A 12,092-nucleotide genomic window follows, 5' to 3' on the forward strand; every position below is an offset into this window, starting at 1 on the left:
CTAGCCAAACTTCCTTTCATGGGCAATGATGAGACCACTAGTTAACATTAGCCTACTACATCTAGCTACATATTGAACATCCATCCTCTCAGGCAAGGGGTGCACAATGTATGTGAATGGTTAGATCAGACGCGGCGTTATAATCATTGGCCAGTACGGAGTATTATGTCAAACCACAAGTACAAATCCCTATCTCCATCCATGGCTAATTTAGGAAAGGGACAATTTTAGCTAGCTAGCTAGCCACCGGAGGACAACAACACAATGAGATGCAACAATTCAAGTTTTTTCTGTAAATGACGTTTGGTTTTTGATGTGATGTGATTGCTGTGAAGCCAAATCCAAACTGGCTTCCCTTAACACTTTTTTATTGGGTGCACCAGGACCATTCATAGTTGGGCTCGCTCAGTTTAGGTTTAGCCCAATGCTGATTGGCTATTATTTTATACTTTTTTTTAATCAAGGGAGGCCAAATGCTCGATGGCTTCCCTTTCATCTAATGCTACGGGCGGCAACGATGTCTTACTATTTTTTACCAGACAGCATCAGATAGATGGACTACACATACAGAGGGGCACTGTTTCGCTCGCTCGGATGCTTTTTCCAGTGAGATACATTCAGTCTCTTGTGAATTGAAGGAAAATTATGAAACACAGAGATGAAAGATATTTGATGTTATTTTCTTGTTTGGGAGGAGGGGCTGGCTTCCCTTGACATCCATGAATACATGCCACTGAGTTTTAAAATGAATTTCCATCATTTCTACAAATTTTGCCATGACTTATGCCATTTTAATATGGTATCTGAGAGTGACTAACAAAATCAATGGGGCCCCCTGGAGGTCATGCCTTGCGTGCCCGGTCAGTATTCGGCAATGATTAGTACAACTTTAGATAGCTGGCTAGACTAACATACCAATCAAAAAAAAGATTAGCTGACATGGCTAATTGAGTGAGTAGCTAGGCTTCCATCCAATTGGCGACAGATTTTCATGCGAATATTCAAAAATATGCATTAAGAAAATATGCGCATTTCCCCACCAGTGGTGTTTCCAACAAACGATTTGTTGCAGATAAAAATCAGTGTGTGATGACGTAGCACACACAAAATGTACTTTTTCAATAAAATGTCCATGTACCAAATAAAAATCTGAAGTTCAATGTTTTTCCATCGCATTTTCAACTCTACTGATTGTTTTGTCACATAAACTGTTGCGTTAAATAGTAAATGTTCCTACACTGGCCTTGGCACAAGCTCTAGCCAACAGCTCCCAGATACAGTGCGGGTAGGCTGTGTGGGTAGGCTAGTCTACATGATGAGATTATTATGGATAAGAATTTTTATAGAGAATATTTTTATTTGTCAAATGGCAGTCAAGCATCGATCATCATGTCACCAGAATAAGACCCTTGATTATTTATTGGAAAGGAGCATCAAGATCACTGGGCACTTTCACCACCCTGTGAAGTTCATCATTACTTGTTTAAACTGTAGCCTAATAGAGTACAACAGTATGAGTCATAATACCCATTAAACCTAGCAGTCAAACAAAGAAATGGTTCCACTCATTTTCTTACTATTCACTTTTCATAGGGGATTTTAGAAACACTTAAAATAAAGGCTGTATTTTGTGTAGGCTTATCCTAGCCTGTTGTTTTGATAACTATGCAAATCTCTCTAGGAGGTGATTTTTTATCAATATATTCCCCCAAAATGAAATGCTAATTAGGCTATCATAAAGAACTACAAATGTCATGATGATCTGGAGGAGACTGCCGAATCGAGGTAAAGGCAAAACTCTCTGGATTAACTATCTAATGTTAGCTGAATGTAGAAATAAATGAATAAATTGGCTACATTTCTTTAAATGGACAATTCTGGGAACTGTGTTGTGCAAGTTTTAAATTGACACAGTACCTGTTAGAAAAGGTGTCAGCTAGAGATGATGTGCAGGAGCTTGCAGGGATTTGTAGTCTTGCATGATGTCTACTTTGATACTTATTAGCGTTTTCGAATCTGAGAGTAAATAGAGCTGAATTATTGATAAAAGTCACCTTGTCTGAGAGACATTTACATGGTTATCAAAAAGTCACGCCAGGGTAAGCCTACACAAAACACAGCCGTTATTTTAAGTGTTTCTAAAACTCCCTATGGGAAAAATGAATTGTAAAAAAATGATTGGAACCATTTCCATGTTTGACCGCTAGTTTCTATGGCTATTATGACACCTCCACTGTGGGGCTCTATTAACTGCATGATTTCTCTAGTCATAGTGGGAGGACTACACACCATGTCATTGCCACTCCACATTTACACAAAAAGATCCCACCATGTCCAACGAACAAATTATCTCTTGGTATTTAAAAAATTGTACCGAAAGTACTATTTCCATCACAGCTGTCGTGATGTTTTATATATATGTGGTTATTGTCAGTGACGGACATAAAAAGAGAAACATATTTCTACAATGTATCTTATTAAAGTCAGATTTTAAACCTAACCTTAACCACACTGCTAACCTTATGCCTACCCCTAACCTTAAATGAAGACGAAAAAGCACTTTTTTTCATGATTTTTTACGATAATAGCCAATTTTGACTTTGAGGGTGGGATCTCCCGAGCACCCCGACTCACACTTTTTTCGCGGTCATGCGTAATCGGAAGTCAAGTAGAGAGGGCAATCTCTCGCGCTTCCGGGGAGTTTCAATGCTTGTCTCTCGTCGTCTAGCTCCAGTTTAACAAATAACGTATATACCTCGGGAAGAAGTCCGTCGTGAGAAACAGTAGTTACGTCGCTACCTTACAGGATCAAGCAAGGGCGAGCCAGTGCATGGAATATGGAGTGTGTAAGTAGCTTAGCTACACCGCCAGCAAGGCTAAAGTATCTAGTAACGTTAGCCTACCCTAGCTAGCCAATCATAGTACTTGATGTTTGCTAGCTACATTCAAGATGATACATGATTAGCTAGCCAGGCTAAGCCAGCTAGCCAGCAAGATTAGCTTGGTTATCTGTGGTTGTGTGTCATAACTACTGGTAGCCTGCGTAACTAGTTAGCTAACGTCGTTAGTTTGCTGCATCTGTTGTGTTCACATTCCAGCCAGTAACCTTAGCTAGTTAACGTTACAGTACTAGTTTACATCATGACCTCTTATTGTAGGCCATCATTAGCTGTTGACATTGTTAAGCCCCAGTTATCATTTCAGAGAGGTTAAGATGCTTTGTCTTCTACATGGCGAACTAGGTGAGATAACATTACCTGTCGTGTTAAAGGGAAAATCCACTCGAACTATATGTTTTAATTAGTCCACTGTTGATACAGTCCCACAATGTTTTGCATGCCAGCTGTCAAGTTTTCAAGATATTAGACTTTCAGGAAGCAAGTGACACTTGCTACATCATGATGATCGAAAATGCATCATATGATGATGTGGCAAGTGGCATTGCTTTTTGAATGTCCAATATCTTGAAAAGTTGTCTGCTGTCACACAAAACATTGTGGGACTGTATCAACAGTGGACAAATGACCTAAATACTAGTTGTTGTTTTTTGTGCAGATTTTTCCTTTAATGTTACATTGACTGCATGAACTGTCTAATATCTGAGCTATGATCCGGCTACCTTTTCTGTCCAAAGGTTCTTATATCTAAATGTGACAAGGACAGTCACATAATTACTCCCATTCCTCAGTAGGGGCTAAATAAAGCCATTTGTGTTGGTGCAGTGCACCTGTGCCCTGCAGAGTGTTTGTTGCTGATTAGGAGGAGTGATCAAACATTTAACCACTTTCAAACAGCAGTATGTTGGCTACTGGGATAGGATAAAGTAATCCTTCTAACCCCCTCCCCCCCCCCCCCCCCCCCCCCAAAAAAGATATAGATGTACTGTTGTAAAGTGGTTGTTCCACTGGATATCAGAAGGTGAATGCACCAATTTGTAAGTCGCTCTGGATAAGAGCGTCTGCTAAATGACATAAATGTAAAATGTAAATGTACTTTATATTCCTGATATAACAATGCGATGACTATCCATGACTAACACATTGGTGGTAATGAATATAAAAAGCCTTGGGTTCTTGTAGAGAACATAAGATATTTAATTTCCTTAGAATTTTGCCTTGCCTGGGGGAAATGAGTCAATGAACTTATACTCTCTTTCAGATTCCACTTGCTGTTGATGATGTGGATTGTAAAAAGGAGCCACTTCTAGGAGGTAAAGAGCCACCTTTTACTGTTAATGCATAGTGTAATAGACAGCAATGAAAGGATAAATAGCGATGCATGATGAGGTAATCTTAATCCTATGCATGGTGAGAAATTGTTAATGTGCTTTTCTTTTACATGAGTTTTTAAAAAGCATTATTTTGCCTATGTTGGAAGGAATCCTGAAAGTGTGACATTGTGATAAATTCTGGAATCTATTGAGGCAGCTCTTTTTAAATACAAAACTATTACAATTGTAAATGCGTATAAGGAATGGACAGTAAGTTGAACCCTTTCCCTTTCCTCCTCAGACCCAGATTATAATGTCTACACCCGGTTTATGAAGTCTCATCGGTGCTATGACTTGGTCCCTACCAGCTCCAAGTTGGTGGTGTTCGATACTTCACTGCAGGCAAGACCACATCCTGCTTTTAACTCCTTCCTGTCAAATAAATCTGTACCAAAGATGCTGCTTTGTGTTTGTGTGTGTATAACTGTGTTCATATCTCCATAGGTAAAGAAGGCGTTTTTCGCTCTGGTGTCCAATGGGGTGAGAGCAGCGCCACTCTGGGACAGTAAGAAGCAGTGTTTTGTAGGTAAGAGTAGAGTCCATCACCTTTTGCTGGCTGGGCTTTTGGCAAATTTCGAATGCACAATGAGTAGAGTCCCGTTGGACTCTGGTGACCATGTTCTCCTGCTGATCTCTCACTGCAGGTATGCTGACCATCACAGACTTCATCAACATCCTCCATCGCTACTACAAGTCTCCTTTGGTAAGGCCTGTCCTAGCTTTCAGCCTGCCCTCGACGTCCACTGTTTCTGTGTTTGCTTGTTTATAGGATACCCTATCTCAATTTCACATTTTGAATCATAGTGGTGGTAGAGGGTGAAAAGGCACGAGACATGATTTGCAGCGCACATCCTTCTGTCTATTGAACAGTTGACCTTCATGCCTCTCACCCCCCTTGTTATTTTAGTCAGCAGTTTCTCCTGTTCTAATGTTTCAGGTGCAGATATATGAGCTGGAGGAGCACAAGATAGAGACGTGGAGAGGTAAGGGCATTCATTAACTGTGTAATAATAAGTGACTGATAGCCTTCTGGAGCCAGTAGATTAACTAGTACCTTTTCTGTTCTCCTTCACCATAGAAGTCTACCTTCAAGACTCCTTCAAGCCCCTCGTCAGCATATCCCCTAACGCAAGGTAGGTCTACTGCCATGGTGAGATGCTGAGGGTTGTCACTGGACAGTTGGTTCAATCAGCTTGAGATCAATTCGGTTACTTACTGGCACTGTTTGATATGTATACAATTTCCGCTTCCTCCCTGTTTCAGTCTGTATGATGCTGTATCGTCTCTGCTGAAGAATAAGATCCACAGACTGCCTGTGGTCGACCCTCTGACAGGGAACACCCTATACATCCTCACTCACAAGAGGATCCTCAAGTTCCTCAAGCTCTTTGTGAGTCTTTCTTGTGATCCTCTCTTTCTTACACTCTCCCCGTTCATCTCTTTTACCACATTTTATCATCTGCTGTTCCTTGACATCTCAATGTCTCATTCTCGGCAGTAGGTAAGGTAGGACAAGAGCACTGTTACAACTGTAGGCCTTGTTAATAAAGTCCACACAAGTGTTTATTCATTCTTTTGAGGCAAAATATACCGTGTTTCATTTCTGTATTTTTCAAGCCACTTGCATTAGTGGAACATTGTGTGTTATTTTCCTCCCAGATATCGGAGATGGCGAAACCTGCCTTCTTAGGCCAGACTCTAGAGGAGCTTGGCATCGGGACATTCCATAAGATTGCAGTGGTGCGTTCTGACACACCCCTCTACACAGCACTGGGCATCTTCGTGGACCAGAGAGTGTCTGCCTTGCCTGTCGTTGATGACAACGGTAAGTTAGGGAGACGGGACAGTTGGTTAAACATGTCTGACCCAGACACTCTCCTGTTGTAAATGTTAGGTAGTTCTCATGTACCCATGTTTCTCTCTCTCACACACAGGACGAGTGGTGGACATTTACTCCAAATTTGATGTCATTGTAAGTACTGGACAGCTATGCTACCAATGGGCGGTATTTAAACAGAATAGTCACTGGTTAGCAGAAAATATTGTTTGTGAGAGACCGACAATGAGACCAAACAGAAAGACCGTAACCAAAATTGTCTGTATCCTTGTGCTGTGAGAGTATTTTATAAAGGCAAAGAATTCAGTGCAGACCAAAGTAAGTCTCTCCTGTTCTAGATCAATGGGTCTCTTACCCAGTGGGCAGGCAGTATATGGAGCCTGTGGGCTGTTATCGACCAGCGGACTGGCTGGAGTTTATTAGCCTTTAGGCTGAGGAAACAAGAGCAAGTTGGCTCACTCTGCACTGGACTCCACTAACCCCTAGATGACAGTATGCGTCTGTCTGTGTGTTTTCATCTCTGCTATCCAAATACAGTACCGAACACAAGCAGCATTGAGAAGTAATAATGTCCCCCACACAGAACCTAGCAGCAGAGAAGATGTACAACAACCTGGATGTGACTGTGACCAAAGCACTGCAGCACCGCTCTCAGTATTTTGAGGGAGTGCTCACCTGCAACACACACGACACACTGGAGTCCATCATCAACAGATTGGTGGAGGCAGAGGTGAGAGAGCTGGAGACACCTGTGTATACACTTTATTATTGTTTGGGTTGACAATTTAAACCGTTTCCTGGGCGTTTGTCAAGGTCAATAGAAGTAGTACACACATAATGTAATACACACAGGTGCTGAGATCTATTCTTGGCTTTTAGTTTGTAACTTATGGTTTTGTTTTTCTATCTTCTCTCTCAGGTGCACAGGCTGGTGGTGGTCGATGAGCAGGAGGTGGTGAAGGGCATCGTCTCTCTCTCAGACATCCTCCAGGCACTGGTTCTCACTAATGAAGAAGCAGACTAAGGTAAACAAACCTTCTCTATTCACTGACCTTGATACATCAAATGAAAACAATGTGAATGTAATTTAGCTTCAACTCAGTTCTGAGAGGTAATGTCTTACCTGTAAATTGTTTTGTGTTTTTTTTTTTTAAAGGATTTAAATAATTGTCAAGTTGAACTAAAGATTCATCTGGTGTTTTGTATTTCAGGAACTGCTTGAGGGAGTGATAAAGGAAATATTCCTCCAAAAAGATGAGGAAGGATAGAGAAAATGAGGATCTGGGAAGAGGGAGAAAGAGGAGTGACGCGAGAGAGGGAAAGATAAGAATCTTCTACATCCCCTCATGTAGAAATGTACATCTACAACACAGGAGGACATCTCTTTCTCTCGGATTACAAATGTGAAGTCCCATTGACTTTCTCAATCCAGCAATATAGACACGTACAGTAACAAGGGACATACAGGAACATTGTAAACCAAGCCAAAACCCAAGCAACCAAAAAGACCCAAACAAGAAGCAGGACCAGAAGTAGCCAATGGAGTGGAGCTGTATGTCCATTCTGGGCAGCCTAACACAACCTAGTGTCTCTCCTCTGTAAATACAGGTGGTGGACCTATACAGTACAGGAATGATGGGGATCAATTTGCCACTTCTCAGACAAATCCATTCCCCACCTATTCTCTCCCATTTGGTCTGTAGCTACACTGGAGAGAGGAGTCAGTAACTTCCCTCCCTGGCCTGAAACTGAGCAGCATTCCTTCACCCATCATCCTTATAGGTCTGGTATCTCTAAAGCACAACTAGCCAGCCAATCATGGATCGCAGGTTAAAGAATGTCACAGTGGAACTTGAAGATATACAAATCTACAACGGCAACTCCGCTGCCTTGGTTACAGGAGGTGAAGTCTGGATTGTCGGAGATGGAACTGCTGTAGATGTCATTTTAGAGTTTTACTCCTTTTATATATTGATGCACAACCAATTCATATTTGTAAATATAACAATGTTTTATTTAGATTATTTCTGTTGCTAAAGTGCTCTTAATTTTTTTTTGTTGGGGGGGGGTTTAGTCAGTGTGTCCTTGTTTGTCTTGACATGCATTCAGTTAGACTCCGAAGACTGGAGAAAGTGCTACACCGTGAACCATAACATAAGGCTGCTGTTAGGGCTTGCCTTGTTCCTCAAAGTCATTCTAGAGCTACATGAGAAATTATTTTGCCTTTTTAAGTTTCTCATTTCCCAATCCCAACAATATTTCTTTAGACAGTTTTCAACAACATGTAGCGTGAGTGTGGATTGATCATGATGGATTCGTTCACTTTTGCTTGTGAGCCTTTTCTAGTCCTTCTGATTGGATGTTAAGTGCTTCTGAGCTATCATCATGATTGTATTGGGGGTATATCAGTGAAGCATTAGACATTATATTTTTGCTGTGTCTATTCCATTTTCTTTCATCCTTGTTATAGGATTCAATTTTAGCCTTTCATTACCGCCACCATTTTCTTTCTTTTTACATTCTGAGGGCAAACCAATCTCGACTTATGAAAAGGACTTCCTTGGGCCATTGAGTCAGTACATTTTTACTTTTCAAAATTGACTTTTGGTATGAATAAGATGAGTACAAGTATGTAAATGCCGTCTTTTTTCTACTACTCATGTGAAGTTCTAGTTTGATGCATGAGCAATAAATATTATTTCTCTTACATGGGGTTGTTTTTGACATGTATGCACTTTTGAATGTGTTTTGTCTTGGTGAAGCAGTAGGGTTGATGTGTAACTGAGTGGGTGTAGGTCAGTCGACGGTTGTGGGGACGAGCAGGATGTGATGTAACACTATGGCCTAGATTTAATCAGATCAAGAATTAACCGGCGATAGAAGATGTCGGCGGTGTACCTGCGTTGGCGCTTTCAAATGTTCAAATCGGTGAGCAGCTGCTTGTGTGATCGTTGTCAAAAAGCCACACCCGTCTCACTCGTTAATTTCCAAACGAGAAAGTGTAGGCTATATAGAAATGACACTCATTAAACAAAATGAGAATTTTTATCAAGTCTGCATGGGATTTATCTTAATGGAAATGCCTTTGTTGCTGGACCCCAGGAAGAGTAGCTGCTGTCTTGGCAGCAGCTAATGGAGATCATTAAATACAAACACCATACAGCCAATAGCAATGTCTGCTTTAGGTATAATGCCGGGAGTCGCTTGTGGATTTGACGGCTCTAAAGCACTGCCGACCTCCAAAACTACTGCTATGCGGGTGTAGGCTAGTGCAGATCTGATACAATCTAGTCCTAAGTCAGGGTAATGAGACTGCTGACCACACAAATCAGCAACTGTGGACAAAGCATTATTACAGGGAATTAAGAAGGAAGACAGAATTAAGGTTGCATCTGAAAAACATTGGAAGATGCATACACAAATGCAGTATTATAAACTGTTTTTGCATTAGGTGTACATACTGGTGTGAGCAAATAAAGACAAAAACTATGTAGGAAATCAGTTGTATTTATTACTATAGGCTATATAATATTACCTATATACATGATTGATACTAGTCCTGAAAAGGTTTTCACTTGGTTTTAAAATCTTATTTTGATTTCTTTGTCCAGATATCTGGACAAAGAGACCTGGGCGTTATCATTCGTCGCTTCATTAACTGGGTGGTTCGAGCACTGAATGCCGATTGGCTGACAGCCGTGGTATATCAGACCGTATGACAAAACATTTCTTTTTACTGCTCTAATTATGTTGGTAACCAGTTTATAATAGCAATAAGGCACCTCGGAGGTTTGTGGTATATTGCCAATATACCACAGCTAAGGGCTGTGTCCAGGAACTCTGCGTTGCGCATAAGAACAGCCCTAAGCTGTAGTATATTGGCCATATACCACACCACCTCGTGCCTTACTGCTTAAACACTCCATAGTGCAATACAACAGCATACAACATTTAATCTTGTCATAATTCCCCTTAACAGTATGTGCTCAAAACAAGGCCATAGAGACACATCCCATCCATGGCCTTTGACGTTTACATAGGATCACTCCCCGACCAAGGACAGAAAATCTCAACTCACCTAACAGTACGCAGACAACACCCAGGCTCCGACTACCACTCACAGCCAAAAACATAAGCAACCACATTTTCAGGAAAAATATGCACATGTACACACGCCAAGTCCTCTTGGACATCTCCCAAGAACTATAAACAAATAATATACAGTACAGGCGAGCGTGACATGGTCATAAACGAACACAAATTAAATCAAATAAATGCATACAGGCCATACATATTTCCTGGGGAACAGCATTGATAAGTATCAGTAGTATTAATTTTACCGCAAAAAAGTTTAACAACAATCTTTTTGTGCTACAGCCACACTGAATAAGCACTCTGTACATAGGGTCTGGTGACTCATCACTGTTACTGAGCTTTATGAAAATGTGAAGAAATCTGTGAGAGGTATTTACCAATCACCAAATCTGAAGAACTTTGATTAAAATGCTTAATTAATATATTATAAACACCCTCTGTTGTCACTGGTGTGATCTGCAGTAAAACAGTGTTGAGAACGGTTTGGTTGAGGTGGAGTGAGTAGTGCACACATTGGCCCTGTAGAGCCTTTTCTAGGAACTAACAAACTGGCAGGATTAAGAACACAAGGAAGGAGACTTCACGTCAGCAGTACCTTTTGAGTATGTGCTCAACAAAAAATAAAATAAAGCGACAAATTTAACAGTACATATTATTTTCCTGAAAACAAAATACATGGTGAAAACAAGATTTTTGACAGATAAATCATCATCCATCATACAAACTATTTACAATTTGCATATCAAAGAGGTAATGTAGGTGGGGTATAATTTATGAATATGGAGTGGAATAGATTAAAAATCAAATACTGTTCTATAGTAATGGGAGACATCAAATAGGAGGGACTCAGTATGTGCTTTCAATGACTCAGTGTACAGTAGTGTTGCTTTGTAGATATTCCATTGGTTTATCAGTGGATGATTGACAGCACATAAGCCTCTCCAATTGTCTCCCATCCAAGACCAGTAATCAGTGTAACTGTTGGCAAACATTCCAAAACATTATTAAAATATCAATGGAAACTCAAAAAAGGGTCATATATAGTCACACCTAAAAAAGTTATCGTATGTACAGTGATAATACTCGGTCAGGGAGAATATAACATGAGGGGAAACATACATGGAGGTATTGTGAGAAAAAATAAAATAATCATAACAGCAATTCATGTGTGTGTTTACAAAATGGCTACAATACAGTCCATCGTCATGAAATACCATAGAGCCAGGTGTTTGTATGGACCACTCCTGCCTCTGAGTGGGCAATAGGAGTTCCATTACAACAATGGATGTAGTAATGGGAAACATAGTTTCTTTAAATCTATGTAAGCTGATCTCTCAATGACTCACAGTCCACTGCTACCATAAATGATAGATAACATGACCCGATAAATGAGGAAGACTTGGTCCTCATTGATTTTTAAAAACAATTTCTTAGTTTGTGTACAACAGAGAGCTCCGTCTACAACTTGATCATTTCCACAAATGAGTGCCTTTTGCTTCCCTTTGATATTTTAAATAGAAATTGTGCACCAATATTGAATTTTAAAAGACTGTTATATTCAATGATGTACCCTTTAATATAGACCACAGGGAGAATTCAATCAGAGTTTCTGTTAAAGTGCCAGCATTTTGAATTGTCCCTCCATGCAACCTCTGACTTCCAGAAAGATTTTTACCCACTTAAAACCTCTTAAGGTTCGGACCCTTTTTTCCTTCCAATTTTCATCTAAAATGACATACCCAAATCTAACTGCCTATAGCTCAGGACCTGAAGCAATGATGTGCATATACTTGATACCATTTGAAAGGAAACAGTTTGTGGAAATGGGAAATTAGTGTAGGAGAATAACACATTAGATATGGTAAAAGATAATACGAACAAAAAAAACAT

General features: G+C 40.2%; 1 protein-coding gene across 1 annotated transcript; it reads left to right on the forward strand.

Moving 5' to 3' along the window:
- Nucleotides 1-2,657: 2,657 nt before the first annotated feature.
- On the forward strand, nucleotides 2,658-8,814 carry LOC115150573 (5'-AMP-activated protein kinase subunit gamma-1). Its single transcript, XM_029694008.1, has 13 exons — nucleotides 2,658-2,846; nucleotides 4,159-4,210; nucleotides 4,512-4,612; nucleotides 4,715-4,796; nucleotides 4,915-4,973; nucleotides 5,208-5,253; nucleotides 5,349-5,403; nucleotides 5,534-5,660; nucleotides 5,930-6,095; nucleotides 6,205-6,242; nucleotides 6,691-6,837; nucleotides 7,027-7,132; nucleotides 7,319-8,814. The coding sequence occupies exons 1-12, from the start codon at nucleotides 2,838-2,840 to the stop codon at nucleotides 7,129-7,131; spliced, it is 987 nt and encodes a 328-aa protein (XP_029549868.1). The 5' UTR covers nucleotides 2,658-2,837; the 3' UTR covers nucleotide 7,132; nucleotides 7,319-8,814.
- The last annotated feature ends 3,278 nt before the right edge of the window (nucleotides 8,815-12,092 follow it).

The sequence above is a fragment of the Salmo trutta genome, chromosome 16 (genome assembly GCF_901001165.1).
Source record: "Salmo trutta chromosome 16, fSalTru1.1, whole genome shotgun sequence".
NCBI lineage: Eukaryota > Metazoa > Chordata > Actinopteri > Salmoniformes > Salmonidae > Salmo > Salmo trutta.